This window comes from Durio zibethinus, chromosome 19 (genome assembly GCF_047325235.1).
Source record: "Durio zibethinus cultivar Kanyao isolate XHJ-2024 chromosome 19, ASM4732523v1, whole genome shotgun sequence".
Lineage (NCBI taxonomy): Eukaryota > Viridiplantae > Streptophyta > Magnoliopsida > Malvales > Malvaceae > Durio > Durio zibethinus.
In genome coordinates, this window is record NC_143180.1 from 1,661,489 (window position 1) to 1,683,280 (window position 21,792).

The window sequence follows — 21,792 nt, forward strand, 5'->3', positions numbered from 1 at the left end:
AGCGGTTTCCCAGGCAGTCTTCTTGTTTTCATGTCACCTCTGCCACAGTAAACTTGAAATCAAGTAGAAATGAAAATAACTAGCAATTGATTAAGAATAATTACTAACAAACAATTAATCTTGAAGAAAAGAGAAGTTTGATTTGTCTGAAAGATTTAACTTTTGTCATATAACTGTTATAAAAAGTTACTAATATTTTACATTTTGCTGTTCCTCTTTTACCCTCTCTTCTCAGGTAAGGCACTGTATTTCAGACAAATTTCTAAATAACATTAAGAAAACTTGAGCTGATCAAGGTTGGCGAACAACTCCGATGGTTAATAAAAGTTTGCATTACTTATTAACGAATGCAGACTCAGCCAAGTCGATGGAACGAGCAAGGCCAGCAGCTTTGTTTTGGCATTCATGGTGCTCAGCGTCAGGATCACTATCTGCGACTATACCAGCGCCAGCTTGAAGATAAGCTACCCATTCTTGGCGTCTGCCAGCATCTCTGTACGAGTACATTGTGTCATAGTGGGTTCCTGTAGTGAATACCATGGTCCTGAGAGCCAGGGCAATATCCATATCGCCAGTGAAGGATATGCCCCCGAATCCTCCACTATAAGGGCCTCGTCTTGTCACCTCTAACTCATCAATTAGCTCCATGGCCTTCACCTATATCAGTATCCCAATCATGATCAAAACAAGGGAGGAAAGAAATACTTCATAAATTAAGGAGACTGTCAGTGATACAACGCATATAAATGAGCAATGCGGCTGTGACCGTAATGCCAGAATCAAGGCAAACTTGAAAGCATACAATCATCATTTGAGAAAACAGGATTTGCATAAAACATGATAAATGACAGTAAGTACTGAACCTTTGGTGCTCCACTAACAGTTCCAACAGGAAGTGCAGCACGGAGGGCATCCCAACTAGTGAGATGATCTTGCAACTCACCAGTAACCTGTGCAAGTTAAGTTTCAGAATGAAAAAAGGAAAAAGAATCATTTAATTGTATGTCGTATTACTAAAAGAATGTTTAAAATAAATTCTTTGGATTGTTTGGTCATTAAGAAACAGAAATGAAGCAAACAACTAATCAGAACGTTCTAAATGTATTTGAATGCACAGTTTCGTTGTTTGAATCAGAATATTTCAGTTAGACAGCAACAGAAAAGAGGAAATGAAAAATCCTTAAATCACCGGCTCCTATTAGATATGCAATACAACTTAGGAAATAAGGCTATAGACCCCAAGAAATTGCAGTCCGAAAATGCCTTTTAACAAAATAAAATGATGAAAATCCATGTAGCATACTGCATACACCATATTATATGACTATTTTATTTGAACAATTATGATAACATGAAAAAAAAATACTACTATTAATAACATAGATGTATTTGCCCAATCATTAATAAAGTGTTTGTACATCTGAAACTATTTTAAGTCACAAAAGTGCTGCAAAAGGCAAAATAGACTCAAATTGCTAAGATAAAAAGAGTTTTATATCAACCCATTTGACAACCGTCTCATGCCTAAATCATAAATCCTAATAGAATAAACTGACTAAACATAAAGCATTGCACTTTAATCTAGGTTAACATCACACAATGTGTGATACAATAAAAAGTTGTGCTTCTTTCCTTTGTAAGCCAAAGAGCAATTTTGGAGCTACCAAAAATGATTTAGAGAGTTTAATATTTATATTCATCTTGTTATGCATAAAGATACTTGAGACCTGAAGAATTTATCAAATCAAGATCTTCTCAGATCTACAATCTACATAAATGAACAGTAGCAAGTATCGAAATAAGAGGATTTCATTCCTTTTCTTTCAGATTAATGAAGAAAATAACAAGTTGGTAACAGTAAGTATTTGCTTGATGGAAAACTAACCCTTAAGAAGAACCATACATGTTTCATTTCATGTAAATAAGTCAATAAACGTTTAGATGATAAAAGCATAGATTCTTACCGTGGAGCTTATGTGCATTACATGTGAATATCGTTCAATATTCATCAGCTTCTGCACCTTTACAGAACCATATTTACAGACCTGCACCAATAATATGCATTTATAAACAACTGGTTGCACACCTCTCTCTTGAAGAGGAAAGATATCGCCTTTCCAATGTAATAAAAGAAGAAACATGAAGTTTTAAGTGAAATTACAAAATTCATTTTTTTAGAAGGAAACTCTGTCATTCACAGGAGGAAATTGGAATGAAATACCACACTAACTAAGCTAGAGAACAGAAAAAAAATTCTCCAAAATTGCATGGAAAGATATACATAATTGAAGTTGCTTTGGAAAGACCTTTCCAACATCATTGCGTCCCAAATCAACAAGCATGATGTGTTCTGCACACTCCTTTTCATTACTTAGCAATTGCTTCTCTGCTATCTCATCTTCAGCTGGTGTTTTTCCTCTCCTTGTAGTTCCTGCCAATGGCCTATTCACAACCTCATTCTGTTCATGCCAATGACAACAATTGAGATCTTAGAATGGCTGTGTAGTGCTTCACAATTTCAAATCAGTAACAAAAAAGGCCAAAATAGTGTAAAAGTTTACCTTCTTTACCCTGGTAAGAATTTCTGGACTTGAAGCAACTAGAATACCTCCTCTAGCCTGGAAGGGCATATGAAATCATAAAATTCGCAAAATGCAACTGCTGAAATAATTCACATATTCACAACTAAATAAATAATTAAAGAAGAACAAACTAACTTGCAAGTAAGCCATATATGGACTTGGATTCACAACTCTCAAAGCTCTATATATTTCAAAGGGGTCAGCAAATGTTCGCCGCTCAAAACGTTGACTTAATACAATCTGGAAAATATCCCCTGCTAGAATATGCTCTTTTGCCTGTAGCACAGCCTTCTTAAACTCTTCGCTTGCCATATTTGACTTCTTTAAAGAAGGGCCAAAATGATGAGTTTGTAAATCTACAAAGCCTGGAGATAGCTTTGGCCTAAGAATAAAATCCAAACAAAATGATATGTCAGATAAATTAAAAGTCATCTGAACTTCATCAAAACAAATGCTACACTATCATTGGTGCTCACAGGTCAACATTCTGCACTCTAGCCACCAACTTCTCGAGATGTTCAACTCCTTCATTATAAGCTTTTTCAACAGAGGAGTGTCGATCTAGCCTCACCCAGTGAATTACATATGCTTTCTGCCAATAAAAAGAACAGTTAATATGACTCCATCATGCTGTTTATATTTCTAACAGAACTGATTGATTATTGGAACACAAATACTGAACTCAGTTTCCCTTGCAAGACAAAGTGTATTGTTGATGGAGTAAAGGATACCTTATCCACATGATCAAATACAATCACGTCATTGTAGAGCCCTAGATGTATATCTGGGAGATTTCTATCATCAGGTGGGGCCTTTGAGAATGGAAGCTTTCTCTTCTCCACATAGCGAACTGTATCATAGGAGAAATAACCAACCCATCCACCTAAATATCATAGGAATTAGTACAAAGTGTGAGTTTAATGATTTCATAGAGAAACCATATCAACCAACAATGAAGTGACATCAGAGTTTTCCAACATTATTTTGAAAACTAAGTACTTACAGCAGGAGAATCTTAATAAAATTATGCACCTAAGAAGTTAAGACAGCAGACAAGTTGCTGGTTCAATACCAGAAAGTAGCTTAATTCCAAGATACTTGATTACCACTGCATGTATAAAGCTACATATTTGCAAAAAGAGTACCTTCATTCAGTTTTATCATTTCTAGCAAATCCAGAACTTAGAGTGCATGTGCGCCCTATTTATTCAACTATTCCAACCTTCCTTTGGATGACTATTCACTGCGCACATCACATAGTTCTAATGCTGAAATTTTTAAGATTTCTTTGATCAATAAATGTAAAAGTATCTGATGATACTTTTACACATCATGAACTTTTGAACCACTCCAATCCCCAGATTTTCTAAATTCACCCATTAATCATTAAGGGTGCCAAAATCATCTGGCAAAGGCTCAGTGCTCCATAAAAAAAAATATATAACATACTATAGCCATAAAACCTCCTAGCAAATCATGATAACCATGCATCTCTCTTGTGCTATACAACAAACTGTAATAAAAAAACAAGCTACCTCACTGATCATATTATAATTGTCACAATAATCACATGAATTTGAGATGGCTACACGTGTTGAAAATCTTTCAATTGCCTTAAAGTGTTTTGCGACATATATTCATGTTTTGTCGTTAGTAACTCTTATCAAATGTACAAAATAACACACTCAAAAGTTCTACATCAAAGCTTCGATCTGCAAGTGTCATTGAACAATAAATAAGCCGTTAAATTACCAACAAGGCGACAACAGCTAACTACTTATTAGTCTATTTTCCTTAATTTGAGCATAGCAAATCAAAGCAACCAATCAAGAAACATCACTGGTGATCAAATAAGGCACGAACTTAAAACCACCCACAAAATCGCAATCGATCCATATTTAATAAAGACTGATGATGAGAGATGCAAGCATATTGTCATCATTACAAACATATCAAACAGAGATTTATGACAATTAAACATGCAAAAGACCAATCATTCTCACCGCAAAATGCATCAGGAAGATCATCAATAAGTTGGGGTTTCCAAGTCTCAGAGATTCTCCTAGGAATCAACATCGGATCTTCAACGACCTCTTCAGTCAAACAACCATCCTCATGATCCATAACCATAACCTTGTTTTCTTTCGCCACAATTTCCATTGTCGGTTGAGCCCCAACCACACTATAACGACCCTAATACAATCAAACTCCAATATCAAACAATATCATAAAACTATTTACCCCGCGTATAAATCATATGGTTAAAGCTCTTACAACACTAGAAACCAGATAACCAGGCTGCACTGACTCAAAAAGAAAACTCGGAGCCTCTCTATCATCTTCTTTAACCAAACACCGGTATGCAAGCACCGGAGTCAGCTGATCAGAGAAAATGCAACGGTAAAGGGGCACTAAGTTTCCATTTTTCGCAGCCTCCACAAACTTGCTTTCGTTAGTAACTGAAAAAAAAAAAAAAAAAAACCAAAATAAAAGTCAATTTTCACTTTGAATGAACCAAAAATATAATTATATCAATAAAATCAAACCTAAAAAAAACAAAGGCAATTTATTGGGCCTACTTAACTCATTAAATTGTTCCTTATTCTATCAAAAAATAGAAAAAAAAAATTTTAAATCTTTCTTTCCCGCATTTTCCCAGTAACCAAAGGGAAGGGAAATCAAATTTACTCAAATTTCAGAACAATTCAAATTGAAGCCAAAAAAATATTTTTTAAAAATCATTACTTTTTAGTAGACATAAATAATTAAATATGAACTATGAATCAAATTTATTTTAACTTCTCATTAGTTTGTTTTCAATAAAACAGTTCACTTTCATCATTTACTTCAACCATTTCTTTCATTCAAAAAAAAAAAAAAATAGCCTCCCAAAATTTTCTTTTAAGTTTCCCGCATTTTCTCAACGGCCAATCAGTACAAAGAAAAAAACTTATTTTTTATTTTAAAAATAAATTAAATTTACCAAGTGAGGAGCTTGAAAGAGAGTTCCTGCATTTGAGTGAACTATGGAAACAACTCGAAGCGGGAGAAATGCGGGGGGTGACCGGAACTTGAGAAAGCCGGTGACTTGAAGCAACCAGTCGGTGAGAAATTCCAAGGCTACTACTTTGCATTGCCATCGTTAATGTCGAGCTCATCGAGGTAACCGAAACTTCCAGTCGCCAATAACCAACCTGGATTCTTCCCTTGAATTTTTGTGAGAAAAGGGGCTGAAATGTGGAGTTGGAGCCGTTTGAGACATTTATAGAGCCGTGCATGTGCTGCAGTAGAACCAGAAACTTTTTTTCCGATTTTGCCCTTTTTGATTTTTTTTTATTTATCTTGAATTATTTTAGTGGGTTTTTTTTTTTTTTAAGGTATATTTGGTCGGTGTTTTTACTTTTTGTTATTTATTTTTATTTTTTATTTTTTATTTTTTCACCTTTAATTGAAAGAAGCAAAAAGTAAATAATAAAAATGCAAACCAAACCAAAGCAAGCTTTTTTTTTTATAATAAATTTATGGTTTTGTTGTATTGAATTTTATTCTTTTTTGAAGTTAATCTGGTCTTTTTATTTTTTTTGCCAACAATTTGGTGTTTGTTAATAATGGTAAATTTACACCTAAGATCCTACTCAATTACCCACAAATTTAGAAAAAAAAAAAATCTAGGCAATTTTTCTTTTTTTAGCATGAATTTGATGAAAATATACATAAATCTATTCACAATAGATACATTCATATTATACATTTATGAACAATACATGTATTATAAATACATTTATAAACACTATATTATTTTTTTTGTTAGATATATTAATATTCATAAATAATACATAAATTTTTGTTTGGTTTTGAAAGAGGTATTTGAATTCTCTTTTTAAACTGGAATAGATGTAACAAATATGGTAGTAAATCCCAAATGCTTTCAATTTCTAATTACAATTTATTATTGTAAAACTTTTTTTAACATATTACCTTTTTCCTTGGAGAAGTAAATATATATATATATATATATATATATATATATATATATATTATTTCGACGACATGTAATTGCTTGTAAAATTACAATGTCCAATAAAAAAAATTAAAATGTTTGTTTTTTTCTTTCTTTCTTTTTTTTTTCCAAAATCATTTTATGCGTTTTGATTTTATTACATTTTCGATTATATACATTATCAAAGTTTTTCAATGGAAATAGAAAGATTTGAATTTTACTTTTTATACTTTATAAGAGATTTTAGAATTTTATTATATGTCTTTTTTGTTATATTATATATTAATTTTTAAAAATATATTTTAAAAAATATTTGTCAACTTCTTAATTCGAATTTTTAAATTTTATTAATAATGGATGAGATAATTTTTTTAATATATTTAAAATTTTTAAATTTTTTTTATTTAGATATGAGTTTAGTAAAATTATACAAACATGTTGATATTAAGGATGAATATTAATTTAGACATAATTGAAAGCTTTGTTTATCATTTTCTCTTCAATGGGTCTATTTTTTTTTATTTTTTTGTTAATTTGTTAAAGTACTTTTTTTTTAATTCTAACTTACCCTTAAACTTCCTCAACCATAATAATTATCTAATTAAAAAAGCATTTAGTTCATAAATTTTTTTCAAATTCGTAATTTTTAATCATAAACTCTTTGTGTCAGTTGTTAAATGCTTTTAATAAAATGTTTAAGGATGAAAACAAGATAAATGTGTCAAAAGTAACGGACTTTTTTTAATCAATAACTCCATGATCATTGAAAAATGTGAAAAACGGCAGCTTTTTTTTACAAAGAGGCTTGTCTCAAGATTCTTTGTCTCGATAATATAATAAAATAATGGTGACAAATTCATAATTATAATTAGTCCCTTTTTTTTTTGTCACTTTTCAGTTAAGTCATAACTATAATTAATTATATAATAAATTTTAAGTGGATTTATCCAAAAATAATGATTTAACTATTTGGATGGGATAATTCTTGATTTCGCATATAATTTGTTCAAAAAAAAATTAAATTCAAGTCTTTCTCTACAAAAGTTTCCATCCTTGTAAAAAAAATTTTCAAATTTTCCATTGTGAAAATCACATGGGCTATGTCATTGGCGTGAGAACCTAGAATTGTGAAGAAACCAAATCTTGAGATATATATATATAATTTGTCAGAAATTAAATTTATTTATTAACATTAAAATTTAAATTTCGATATTTATAATAATTATAAATATTTATATTATATGTATTGAATCGAATCTCGATATTTATAATAATTGTAAATATTTATTTTACATTTATTGATTTGATTTTTGATTGAATTATTAATTTGCTTGTTAGTAATTACACATTATTTTTGGTCGAAAATGAATTTACATAGATATTTTTTTAATAATTTTATCTCAAGTTTCTTCAAATAATAAAGTGATATCGAAAAAAAATTTAAAAAAAAAATTATTGTGTAGTCTAACCCAATTAATTAAAATAAGAAAATCATTTTTTATTTTATTTCTCTAAAAATTTAATAGTCTGGCTAACCTAGTAACCATGTATAATCCTGCAGGTTGCCTTGTTGCATTGATGATTGGCTAACTAATAAAAAGAACGGAATTGCCAAAACAAAGAGGCCATTTACATAAAAAATCACAATTTAAAAATTAAAAAACAATTATCCGTATTAAGATTTGAAGTCATCTTCAACATTAAATTTGTTACTATAATTTTGGGAAACCATGATTTTTTATAATTTCAAAACTTTATATTAGTTCATTTTTTATATACTTATGCTAAAAATTTTAATTTTAAATTCTACGAGCATCATTAAGTTGACATGTGTTTATTTATTAATTAATTTTTTAATATTCATAAATATAAGAATACATGTTGATCCTTCAATCTTGGTGAAGCCTCAAAAATACATGACTAATATATGAGATATTTTTCAATCAGTTTAATTATTTTTAAAACTCCATTGTTGAGGATGAATTTTTTTTAATTAATTAGGTTCGATTTTTAACAAAACATTTCAAAAATAAAATTTTAAATTACGTAATATATATATTACGCAAAAAAAGGTTGTTTAAAGTTTTATCATGATTAAAGATATGCATGAAAACAACGCGATAAATCAAAGACATCAAATAGAAAGCTAGAAAGCGAAAGACGCATGGAAAGGTTGGCTTCGAATGATTTTGAGATTTGGTGGGTCCAACGGTTGTTTTGTTTGGTGTTTTTTTTACCATTGATAATTAAAAATTTAAGTTCACGATGTTTATAGATAAGATAATTTAAAAAATAATACAATGATATATATTAAAATAATACGAATAAATAATATAAACATAAAATGATTTAAAAAATTAAAAAAATTATATTTTATATTTTAATATTAATATAAACTATAACATATAATTTTTATATAAAATATAATAGTTTACATTATATAGTGACAAATTATTAAATTTAATTATCCACATGAAAAATTATTTCACTTCAAAGACTCATGAATCGTTATTGATGGGAGGCAATCAAATCATGTAAAAGAGCAAAATGCTGGGATTATCTAAGATTTGTTTTAACATATGTGAATAATAATGTAATTGCTGTAAATAATAATTTTTTTAGAAGAAAAATCAAAGCTTAGAGAATAAAAAAATTTGTAAATGTTAAAATGAAATATTAATCTTGCGAGAATTAACCTTTTAAGATTGCTAACCAATTATTTGGGTTAAGTTCTAAGATCCAAGTTTATGATAAACACAGAATAAAGTTTGATTTAATTAATAATTTTACTTTTTTACAAAAAAATTAAATAAATAATAAATAATAAGATATCAATCGAAAAAAAATTATATTTCTAAAAAATAAGAGTCGGTGAAAATTTGAATTAAATTTTAAATTCATAACATTATAATATATAATATTACAATTCGGTTTTATTTTTTATTTTTTACAAAATTTAAACAAAAATATATAATATATAGCAAATATGTCAAAATAAGAAAGCCTAAACCAAAAACCAAAAACCCTATGTTTTAGTGAAATGTTCCCAAACCAAAAACCCTATGTTTTAACATGTAGAATACGTACATGTACGTGCATGCATAATAATATGTCCCACACTGTTTCCTCAATCACATCTATATCAAGATAACAGAGGCAACAGAAATATGGAAGCAACTACTAATTCAGACCAAATATATACTATAGTCTATAACCATAAATGTACCGCAGAAGGGGTTGGGGAGGAAGATCCCAAGTCAGAAAATAAATTGAAATCTACAATTTTATTAAATTTAATGACAAGTTCATGAAACAATACTCTCTTCCAACATGCTTCTTATAAATAACAATAAAACATGTAAACCCATGAAGAAAAGAGACAGGTTGTATGTTAACCAGAGAGCTGTTTAGTAACCACTGTTTCTGCTGTTAATTTCAGCTGACAATAGTTTCCACCAGCTAGCATATGTTGCACACTGATCATTACACTTCCAAAATAACTAGCAATCACTCTCAAAATGATTCATTCTATATCACTAGCATGTAATGACAGTAACTTTACAAGACAATTTGTATATCATTCATGGCCATTTCCTCTGACAAATCTTCCTAAGAAAAAACTCCAAGTTTGACTAGGTAGGTTTGATTGTGCAAACTATTATCACTAAAAATCTGTATTAATGGAGTCATATGTGAAAGGGAATGGATACGGTAAGCATACAAGCAATCCCAAGATCAAGACTAAAACTCCAAGGGCAACATACCTGTCATCAGGATCAGTGATTTCCTCGGAGAGTGGAGCAATTGGCCCCCTCTGCAAGAAAAATATGAGAACTACCCAGTAAAACACCACATCATTGAATAAAGACAAGAGTCCTAGCAGCCCAATGGAGAGTGCTCAGAAGCGAGCTGAAGCCTGTCCAATTCTCATTTTTATTCCATAATACGTCAGTATCCAAAAAAAGAAAGAAATTTACAGGTCATATATTCTGTCATAAACAATAAGAGGCTTAGGTGAAGGTTGTAAAGTCTTTGGCATGACCGCATGAGAATTGTGCAACTCTAATAATTTATTAGTTTTTACTTTAAATTAAGTACCTTTTTTCCCCATATTGCAAAGGAGATTCGCCCCCCATCTAGCTCCCCTGCAGGAATGCCGTTGATTGAATTAATAAGAAGTCCAGCCCATGCCCAAATCACAAGTGGGTTTACTGATAGAGGAGTTCCTTCCTTCAGTACATCACCCAGAAGAAGCTTTGCTGTAAAAGGAGAGAAAGCCTACAATCAGAATACGTCAACTTAATGATACCCTGATAGATGAAAAATATAATGCATGAGCTGGGGAAGAACATTAATGCAAGTGCACCACAATTTAGCTAAGGAATATAATATAACACCAACACTTTAGTAAAGCATCAGAAGACCCACCACTAGTCAAACATGTATATACATGAATGCAAACTGACTCTGAAAGAAAAACTGCTTACCTACACCCCCAACAAGAAATGATTCATGAAACACAGAAGCATCAACAACAACCCCAATACCATCGCTAGATGGCAATATGAAACCTAGAAGGAATAGAACAAAACCCAAGCAAAAGCCAGCTAAAGGTCCAGCTGCTGCAACCTTAAGGAGGTCTTCACACTTGGGGACAATATTTTTTATCCTTGTTATGGCACCAAAAGAACCTAAATGCCATCAAAGCAGTCCATTAGACTTGCTGCATTCATATTTATAAAACATAAAATAGATTAGAAAATGTAGGGAAAATGGTTGCAATTTATGAATTTTTAAATAGACGCGACCATCATAAGAAGCAAAGTAATACTGGCAACACGGATGATTGTCATACAAATCCATTCTAAGTGACTACTGATGTCCTTCAAGTAAAGAAAGCACAGAAGTTAACAGGATTGGGATCTACATAGAAATGAAAAATTGGAAATGTCACGTGGAGTGTACTCTACGATATACATTTCTTCTTAATAGAAAGAGAGAGGCACGGTAATGATCTTATATATGGTTTACACACTAGATTGCAATAAAGATTCCCTTCAGAGATAAGGTACCAACTAATAGGAACTAAAAAGGGAAAGGAAAACAGAAGTAGATTGTTTCAACAAGGGATTAGTGTAAAGAACCATGTATATCACCTGCCAACCAGGAACAAAGAATGGAACAGCAAGCTTAACACCTGTGCTCTTTGCTACTAAGACGTGGCCCAATTCATGTACCCCCAGAAGAAATGCAATAACAAAGGCTCCAGGTAGACCATTCAATAACAAGTTGAGATTGTCAAATGTTGATCTGGAGCATTACAATGACATTGGCAGTAATGCAATAAGACAAACTGAATGATCTGATGGAAAATTCTTATAATTCAAAGAAAAAGGAAGCACGGCAAAATATCAGAAACCGTATCAACTTAAACTTTCTAATGGCCAGAACCAACTTTATTAGAGAAAAATAATGGAGAGAGAGACAGAGAAGGAAGAAGAAGAAGAATGAAGAATCTTTGATCAAGAAAGCTAGGACAGATATGTGCCAAAAGGAATAAATTTATAGGGACAAGTCTAATGTATTATATACAATCTCAAAATGCAAACTGAATAACTAAGTGATCAGTCAAATAGTTATGAGCTTGCCACAAGTCTAAAAATTTATCCTCAGTAGGGAAAACAGCCTAAACAGGAGCATTTTGGTCTTGCTTATGCTTTGATTATGATCACAAGAACAAGCCACAGTTAATATATTTGTTTAGGATGTCAGAGTGAAATTGATAGAAAATTATACAATAAGTTGGACTGCAGTGTGGGCACGTTCCAAAGAAGTAAGGTAAACACAGTAAGCAGACCAAAAGCCCCAGCTGCAAACCACTCAGGGACCACTGCAGAAAAGATAATTTATTTTCAATAACAGGGATTTTGGTGTATGACAACCGTAGACTGTGATAACATAATAGCATAGCCAACTACCAGTTGTCTCTGGTTGCAAAGTTGTTTTTGGAACAACAACTGCCGCTGGTTTGTCATCTTCTGGATTGATAAGAAGGAAAAGCTTATATTCATCGCCAAATTTGTTCTGTATATTGGTTTAGAAGAAACTGGATAAAGAATCAGTCATTAGCCTCCACGATAGTACAATGGAAGAAGCAGAGTAAACATACCTGCATCCTAGTAGATATTTTTTCATAACTTCTACCAGCCTGTCCTCGCAGATTTCCTTTGAACAATACTCCACCCTAACAAAACATGACAATAAACATGAACATAAATAAGAAATTTAAAGCCCACAGTTGGGCAAAAAGAGCAAATTAAAATTGCTTATGATTTTCTTTTATCTTATTCCCAAGAACAATATAACACCTATCCAAAGGAGAAATTCAATATATAACTATGTTTGTAAATATTATTATCTCCATGGAAATGTTATAAGGCAACTTTATCTAATTTCAGCCCCTTCAAATGCATATTTGAAAGAAAAAGGAAGGATTAAGAAAGCCTAGAGCTATCAAAATAGCTAACTATCCTCATATGGTTCCTGACTCATCACGAAGAAAGTATCAAATGCAAATACTTGATCCTTAAGAATGTCAATGGTTTCCTTCAGAATCCTCCTTGATTCATCCAGTTGCTGTGGCTGTTCAGGAAACATGGGAAGATGTAAAAGAAGCAGCAGGAAAAGAAGATCTCTCTTGGAAATTCCAGTTACTGCATGATGATCACCTTCACACCCAGCAGTGGCAATCCGCTAGTAACTTCAATATTGTCAACCTCCTGTATCAAACACATGCCTAATGTGATAAAGGTCAAGCAAGCTAATACCTTAGTCATTCAAAGGTAGAAACCTATATGCTAAATGCGGAAGGCAACATTTTCATGTAGTATACCATAGTGCTAGGTGTTGCTATAGCTAAACAAAGAGTTTTCAATTGGAATAAAGCAAATTTGGTCAAGATAGAGAAAGGAGATTGAAATTCACCCTTGTTAAGACTTAGGCAATGCATGCAAAACCTATGAAAGTGCACGCAGAAAACATCAGTTTCATGATCTTCCTTGAAGAAACAAGTAAGATAGGGGGTTGCCGCTTGCCTATTGCCCTATTCTGTCACCATACAAATACTATTACAGAATCAAAATTAAATACCTGGACAACGCCTTGAGCTTTATTTTCTGCATCACTATTGTTTATTTGCTCAACATTCATGGGCTGCGAATCAGTCTGGGATTCATTTTCCTCTGCAGAATTAGTAGTATCAGGCTTTTCTCCACCTTCATGCTCATCTTCCTCGTACAAAAATTCATCACCTTACATCAATAACATTTCCATTTTCCTCCAAAAATAAACCATATTTTTGGTTCTGGAAGAAAACAGGATCGATCCCTTTTGCCAGGGGATCGATCCCTTTTGCCAGGGGATCGATCCCTTCCCTTAGGGGATCAATCCCTTCCATCACAGCTTGCACTAAACATGTTTTGTTCTGAGAATTTGACATAGGGATCGATCCCTTCCATCACAGCTTGTACTAAACATGTTTTGTTCTGAGAATTTGACATATTTTGGTTTTCAAATTGATTCTGGCAAGATAGAAGGGTGGAAAAATATTCATTTCAAGCTTAGACAAGGTTGATTCAAATTAGGCAAATTTTTGTTTTGTCAAATCAAAATTCTTATAGTGAAGGCATAACTCTATTTCCTTACCCTACTAAGCGACAGGTGGACATAAGGGGCTTCGCAATACACTGAAATCCAAGCTTCGCAATTCTTCGCAATTCATGGGATACCTCACCCATTGGGCCTCGACAGGTTGGGTTGCCCCATTGGGCCTAGACATAAGGGGCTTCGCAATTCATATGGGATACCTCACCCATTGGGGCCTCGACAGGTTGGGTTGCCATACACCGGAATCACAGCCGATCCACCATGAGATACCTCACCATACCGCTGGACCCCATAATCCAACAATCTCCCCGCTTCGCAATTCTTCGCAATTCATGGGATACCTCACCCATTGGGCCTCGACAGGCGACAGGTGGACATAAAGGGCTTCGCAATACACCAGAATCCAATCCAAGGCGTCGCAATTCTTCGCAATTCATGGGATACCTCACCCATTGGGCCTCGACAGGTTGGGTTGCCATACACTGGAATCCTAGGGCTTCGCAATTCATGGGATACCCCACCCAGATGAATTGACATACCCCGATCCACCATGGGATACCTCACCCATTGGGCCCCGATCCACCATGGGATACCGCTGGACCCCATAATCCAACAATCTCCCCGCTTTGCAATTCTTCGCAACAATCTCCCCGCTTCGCAATTCTTCGCAACTCATGGGATACCTTACCCATTGGGCCTCGACAGGTTTGATTGCCATACACCGGAATCCAATCCACCATGGGATACCCCATCCAGATGAATCGACATACTCCGATCCACCATGGGATACCACTGGACCCCATAATCCAACAATCTCTCCCCAGCGGCACCTGGGGGACTCGAACCTCAACCTCTCTCTGATACCAGTACCACTACACCAAAAGCTATAGCTAATAATGAAGGCACAACTCTATTTCCTTATTCTCTTTTGGTAGCGCAAAGTCTCGTACTAAGCGACAGGTGAACATAAGGGACTTCGCAAAGCCTTCATGAGATACCTCACCCATTGGGCCTCGGCAGGTTGGGTTGCCATACACCGGAATCCGATCCATCATGGGATACTCCACCCAGATGAATCGACATACAGAGTCCCTAAGGGAGACCGCTAGACCCCATAATCCAACAAAAATTATCAAGAATTTGAGAAATGATAGCATATAATTTAAATTTGACATTATCCAACAGCATCTGAACTCAAGATTATCAGTTTCAACCACTGCCATTTTAGCCAGAAAGCTTCTGCTTTGTTCTTGATCGTTTCATTCTTAGAAAGGAAAAAGAAGTGATCAACTGATCCATCGAGTTTTTTTTAATATATTTGAGGCAGTTGAGTCTGATAACTAAAATTAAGAATCCAATACTCTACCAGACTACATTGTTGTTCGTGATCGTCCTAATATTTAAAAGTCACATTCAGATTTCTATATGAACCCAAAATGATACTTTCATTCGGATTTCTAATAGCAGAGTTTTGAATAAAATCCCAGTAAATATATACCAATTTTGTTAGCTTCATAACAGAGTAATTTACAGCTAAAACAGTTCACATATCCTCTGGTTTTACATCCCACCTTTTTCTCCTCTCCCTGGAACTTGAAAGCTGGTTTTCTATTTCTTCTGCCAATGGTCCTGGTCTTAGCTCCACAACATCCTCCTCATCATCACTGCCAATCCAGCCATAGTAAGGCCTCCGCTTCTCGGTTGAACTACTACCTGGCAGTGGTGGGTTATGACTAAGAGGTGGAGTAGAGTGGCTAGTACTGCAAGCATGCCTTCTCACAGAGCCTTCAGCTTCGATTGATGGCAGATGTTCACAATCTGATGATAATGAAATTCATTGCTAAACTTAGATGCAAATCGGGATATCGGAACAAAATGCATAATTGTTTAATGTGTCATGGTAACATTCCTTATCTGCATGCTTCTCAAAGACATAAGTGAAAAGCTGCTACTTATTTCAATTGACTCCAAAAATTTATCAGAACCTGCAAGTTTCAATGGGAAAAATCAAAATGGAAAACCTGATTACCAGATTCATTTGTCAGTTTTGCAGTGCCAAAAGCCTCATCAGCCTCTGATGCATTGTCCAAGACATTGCTGGTTTGCAATGTAGTAATAGGAGGATTCACATCAGAGCAAGCAGGTTCAAGAGTCCCACTAACAGTCTCAGCAGCTGGTTTCGTGGAATCATTTGTTCCTTCTCCATTGACCTTCAAAAACGGGATAAACAAAATGAATGTCAAAAATAGTCGATGAAACCATGGTGATTTAACACAATATCCAATATCCAGCAATCTGTCAAGGATATGCAGCATGTTCAGATAACACAGTCCAAGAAACAACAACAACAAACAACCTCAGCATATCAGCAAGCAATGACGGCAGGTCAAATCTCCACAAGATCAGTTGAACATAACTATATGGTTCTATATCTCATTGCATTTGAATGTGTTTGAATTTTCTGATAATGCAACAAACGTTTAAATTTCTAGTTTTAAACTACAGAGGTACTTGAATATATATCACCATTACAGATTTATGAAAGTGAGCTTTCCACCCAAAAGCCGTTACATTTACACAATCAACTTCATCAGGAGTGGAAGATGAACTGAGAGGTTAATTATTTGGAAGAAAATATTACAAACATAAGGAGCCGAGATGTAACTTTTTCGGAAAAAAAAAAAAAAAAGAATCCTAGGAATCTCAGCTTTTGAAAAAAAAATCTAAGTTTAATAAGAAGCATAAAAGAAATAAAGCTTCTACCTTTTCAAGTATAGCTTCAAGCAAAACCTTGTAATAAGCCTCTTCAATGAAGGGCCACCCTTCTTCCCCATACACCTGAAACAAAACAAACCCACAAAAGTTTCCATTTTTTTTGCTTGTTTCCTTAAACGAAAACAGAAACTCAATAAAAACTTCAAAATGTCTTCTTTCTTTAAGAAAAAAAAATGAAAAGAAAAAGGGAACCCACTTTTTGGAGTTCCTTCATGGTTTTAACAACCATGTTATTGGGGAATCCAAATGGCTTCATTGCATCAATGGCAGCATCCATTCTTGTATTAGATCTCTGCAAAAAAGAGAAAAAATGAGAAAGAAGAAAGACAGTGAAAACAAGAAGGAGGACGTGAAAGATAGAGAAAGAACAACAAAACAAAGAAGAGTAAGAAAATGCAAAAAAAAAAAGGAAGAAGCTTTTATAAAATGTGAGTGAAGATGATTGACAAGAAGAAAGAGAAGAGAAAAGGAGAGGAAAAAAAGGGGAATTGAAAGAAATTGCCTTTCTTGAACGTCCTCTTGGAGCCATTTCTTCGGAATTAAGAAAGAGGAAGGAGGTGCAGAGACAGGGCAACAGTGAGAAATAAGCCGACAATAAAACAAGAAAGTTTCTCACTTCTTCTGAGTTTTTTCTTTGTTTATTTTCTTGTACGCTTGGTCTAAATATTTAATTTATTAATAAAAAATTATTTTTATTCAAATCACTTTTAAAATATATTTAAAATAATAAAATATTAATATACAAATAATTTTTTACTTTAATTAAACTCTACCTTACATTTTTTTTTTCAAAGCTTTATTAGCTCCAAAAGCATAATATGATTTTTAAGGGTAATGTTTTGGTAACATCTTTCTTTGATGAAAAGTTGTATTTCAATCACATAACAGTTTGGAGAAGTGATTTCATGCCTCATGTGTAGTTATTTCATTTCAATGCAGTTTTACATGACAGAATATACAGATTTTACATGTCAATAAACTGTTATCTAGATAACTATGTAGATTTGAATAACAACTTGTCTGACTCAATCCGAAAGGGCAGATGGAGATCGAGTCTGTGATGTTTTTTATTCATTAAAGTTTAGTAATTGGGAGAACTATTAACAGTTAATCAGAACTGCCAATGGCTGGTGTTAAGTAGACAATATCTTCCTCATCATCATCATCACTGGAAATCCAACCATAACAAGGTTTCCGGGTCCGAATTGGTTGAGAACCCACTGGTGATGTCGATTGCATATGTAATGGAACTCCGGCTGAGGATGATTGTGGAGAGGGAAACTGTCTTCCAATAATGTCAAGTGAGGTTGAATCTTTAGAGGAGCAGGGAACGATGTCCATTTCTGGCGGTGGGCAAGTTATGAGAGGAGGGTTGACTGGAGCAGACTGACTCTGTGGGGAGTGAACCGGGAAGGGGCAAGGTTGTGTTCCAGATTCATCTTCCATATTGTCATCCTGTGGGAAGCGAACTGGGGAGGGGCCAGGTAGTGTTCCAGGTTCATCTTCCATATTGTCATTCTGCCAAATAAGAAAAAAAAGAAGTACGGGAAATCTAGGTAAATGTAACATCACTGATATGCATACAGTGCACAGCAGTTGCAGAGGCAGCTAACACATTTTTAATGCTTCAAAACCATGTCAAACAACCATAAATATCATATAGAAACACCTTATCTCTCTATTCATTTCCAGGAGATACGGAATAGAACAGAAACTTTCCTCAACATGCATACCCTGACAATATAATTTCAGAATCAAGTTGTAGAACTTTGATTTTTTAACTGTTCACCCAAAAGTTATGGGTGATTAACTTCATATTTAAATTCATGTGATATCCATAGAGATATAAATAATACTCACAAGTCATATTCTTAATTTTTCAATGCTGCATTGAAACTTTAGGATGAACAACATTCATTCAATAACTTACAATTATCTAGATCTAGTATGCTTGTAAAAGACAAATTGAATTCTCCAACAGCCAGTGCAGGAAGTTGTCTAGTACCGGTAATAGCTAACACAATAACAAGGACAGAACATCTAAGTTAAAATCCTTAAGTTTGAAGCTTCTCTTCCCTTCTTGAATGAACAAATCAGTTGTGCATGTGATCAAGAACAACATGACAAAACTGAATCAAAAAGCCCCAACAGAACACGTACACATTGAACACAAGCATAACAAAATTCTAAAATTGCTTGCCATAGTGAAAATTAACTAGTAAATTAAGAGATCAATTTTCATAAAAAAAAAAAAAAAACCAGGATCATCTATGATTAACTATAAAGTTTCATCTATTGCGGGGAACATCACTTATTTGAAGTTCTATGTCATGCTCCAATGATGTTGTCCTTAACAACAAAGTGTTTGGTATGCAACAGGTTTAAGATGCATACCAGATCTGCTACAGGCATCTAAGTCAAAATACTGTGAGAATAAACCATGGTAAACGCAAGACTGTTTTTCTGTTAAATTTTGCATGTCTTTTGAATGATGAACCTGGCAGTTGCTTAGAGGTGGTTTTCTAGTAGTTATGCTGCAGTTATCTGATTCCAATTCCATGCTCTTGGGTTCCATTCCATTATCTAATCAAGGATGTGATATCGAAAATCCAAATAAGAATATAGAATCAGAAAACTTCTGTGACAAATCACTGCTCAGGGAATGAACGGCATCTCCTAGAGGCAAAAACAATCATTAACAGTTTATATGATTCCAATTCCAAAACTAAATTCAAGTAATTCTTAGCCAAAGAGCTTCATATCCCAAAAATTCATTTCTTTCCATGGGCTGAATTTTCTCAACCACCAAACAAAACACCACTGATATATATTCTCAGCAACAAAACCAAGCTTATCGCATACATAAATAAGAAAAACGAAAACAAACTTAGTAAACAACATAAAACAAGTACCTTTTTAGAGCATTTCTCTTTCAAATTTTCCTGTTCAGTATTTGCTTGCTCCTGAAGAATTGTATCGATGACAAGTTGATAGGAATACTCCTCAATAAATCTCCAACCATCATCTCCACCATAAACCTAATCACACATTGATAAATAAATAAACAAACCACTCCCTATATTTCATCAAAGTATACAAAACAAACAAACAAACAAATTTACAGTTACTAGAAGGAAACACAGATGGGAGAAAGTCCCAAACTTTTCATTAAAAGTTTCATGTTCTGCAATTTCCCAGTATACTTTGAGATACCCAGAAATATATCAGTGACAGAAAATCCGAACTTTTGCATGCCAAAAAGAAAAGTTCAAATTTTAATGATAAAGGAACCATCTTTTTCTCTTTCTAAAATTTTCCCAGAAACCAAAAAGAAGTTAAAATGACGTGCATACATACGTACATACATACAGGAATGTATGAGAGAGTTACCTTGAGAAGATTTCTGATAGTCTTACGAACCACATCATCAGGGAACCCCATCGGACGAAGAGCATCGAAAGCAGCATCAATGCGCCTGAAACCAACCTGAACCAAAAAAAAAAAAAATTGAAAAAACAAGAGAAAGGCTTGGCATGGAAACTATAAAACAACTAAAACAATATTGTTTAACCTTTGGAGTTTTTCTTCTGGGTGCCATTCTGTCAATGAAACTTCTTCAACAGAGCCCTGAAGACAAACCGTGGAGTGTTGAGAAGAGACTAACGTTTAAATGGAGATCTTCTTGGGTTTCGGTTACTGAATCCTGATCAAATTATGCTAAGAATTGAAGAGCTATATTTATGGTGTTTACCTGAGTGCTCCAAACTTGCCATTTGGGTTAAGGACTCAAGGCCCATGGCTGGAGCCAGAGGGCGGAAAATCTTGATGGCCAAGAAACAAAAGCTTCTTGATTCCGCAGTCTTTAAGTGCCAAGTGTCGATCATGAAAAGCTATTCCCAGTCTCATTTTAATCTTTTCTGGCTCTTTACTCTTTTGACTCTCTTTTCACTTGACAATCATCGCAGAGTCATGGCCTTTCATCTTCAGCACTAAGTAACCTTTTCTTGGAAATGGAAAACATTTAAATTTATGGCTTCTTTTGTTCCCAACCAATGGAACTTGGGAACTGTTGATTTAAGCTGGCAAAAACGTTTCTCCGAGCTAGAAGCTGTCCAATCTGCATTTCTATATAAAGTTCGTGTTAATGGGTCATATCTTATCTCATCCTTACATTCCTTAAGGAAATCCAAATCCTTCAAACTACACTAGTAAAAGAAGGCTATGAAGCCTGCATTGTTTGGGCTCAAATCCAGGAAATAGCTAACGCAAAACAGAATTAGGCCCCAAAGAAATGGTGGCTAAGGGGACTAAGAAAAGTATGATTTGGACTAAAAATCGAAGCACCACCTATGCTTGGGAGTAATAAGATTCAATCGGATTCGTTTCAAATTTTTTGAATTATATATAATATTATAAATTTTAAAAATTTAATCTGTAACTGAATCAATTTTTTTTTTGAAATCATCTAATCCAAATCAAATTTTATCAATTAGTCCGATTCGATTTATTGATTTTTAAATTTAAATTTTTTTATTTTTTAAATATTATTTTAATAAACTTTTTAATATATTTAAATAAAATTATAAATAAATAATTATTTTTATTTTATAAAAAATTAAAAAATATATAAAAACTAATAAAAATATATAATCCGATTCGATTTAATTTTTTATATTTTTCACATCTCCATTTAAAATCTAATTTAAATTTAATATATGTTTAATATCGGATTTTAATTTAAACAAAAAAAATCCAAATCATACACTATAT

General features: G+C 33.4%; 3 protein-coding genes across 7 annotated transcripts; all 3 read right to left on the minus strand.

The window, feature by feature from the left end:
- Positions 1 to 120: 120 nt before the first annotated feature.
- On the minus strand, positions 121 to 5,972 carry LOC111310133 (anthranilate synthase alpha subunit 1, chloroplastic). The gene is made up of 11 exons (XM_022909289.2): positions 5,566 to 5,972; positions 4,857 to 5,041; positions 4,586 to 4,775; positions 3,314 to 3,465; positions 3,059 to 3,174; positions 2,718 to 2,964; positions 2,562 to 2,618; positions 2,307 to 2,459; positions 1,965 to 2,045; positions 864 to 950; positions 121 to 657 (listed from the first exon to the last, which is right to left on the minus strand). Exons 1-11 carry the CDS (start codon positions 5,858 to 5,860, stop codon positions 334 to 336), a joined length of 1,887 nt encoding a protein of 628 aa, XP_022765024.2. The 5' UTR covers positions 5,861 to 5,972; the 3' UTR covers positions 121 to 333.
- Positions 5,973 to 10,079: 4,107 nt separating this feature from the next.
- LOC111310134 (uncharacterized) lies at positions 10,080 to 17,797 on the minus strand. Of its 4 annotated transcripts, none has more exons than XM_089748257.1 (11): positions 17,525 to 17,797; positions 17,219 to 17,314; positions 17,011 to 17,085; positions 16,277 to 16,457; positions 15,819 to 16,065; positions 12,752 to 12,826; positions 12,561 to 12,666; positions 12,379 to 12,472; positions 11,070 to 11,273; positions 10,681 to 10,841; positions 10,080 to 10,396 (listed from the first exon to the last, which is right to left on the minus strand). In XM_089748257.1, the coding sequence occupies exons 1-11, from the start codon at positions 17,549 to 17,551 to the stop codon at positions 10,247 to 10,249; spliced, it is 1,416 nt and encodes a 471-aa protein (XP_089604383.1). In that variant the 5' UTR covers positions 17,552 to 17,797; the 3' UTR covers positions 10,080 to 10,246. The 4 variants fall into 4 exon arrangements, with proteins under 4 accessions (XP_089604383.1, XP_089604384.1, XP_089604385.1 ...); XM_089748258.1 differs by having other exon boundaries at positions 10,080 to 10,498; XM_089748259.1 differs by lacking the exon at positions 11,070 to 11,273.
- A 113-nt stretch (positions 17,798 to 17,910) lies between these two features.
- Positions 17,911 to 20,873, minus strand: LOC149513297 (uncharacterized). Of its 2 annotated transcripts, XM_089748262.1 has the most exons (5): positions 20,774 to 20,873; positions 20,594 to 20,649; positions 20,413 to 20,508; positions 19,935 to 20,060; positions 17,911 to 18,540 (listed from the first exon to the last, which is right to left on the minus strand). In XM_089748262.1, the coding sequence occupies exons 2-5, from the start codon at positions 20,618 to 20,620 to the stop codon at positions 18,130 to 18,132; spliced, it is 660 nt and encodes a 219-aa protein (XP_089604388.1). In that variant the 5' UTR covers positions 20,621 to 20,649; positions 20,774 to 20,873; the 3' UTR covers positions 17,911 to 18,129. The 2 variants fall into 2 exon arrangements, with proteins under 2 accessions (XP_089604388.1, XP_089604387.1); XM_089748261.1 differs by lacking the exon at positions 20,774 to 20,873 and having other exon boundaries at positions 20,594 to 20,750.
- Positions 20,874 to 21,792: the final 919 nt, after the last annotated feature.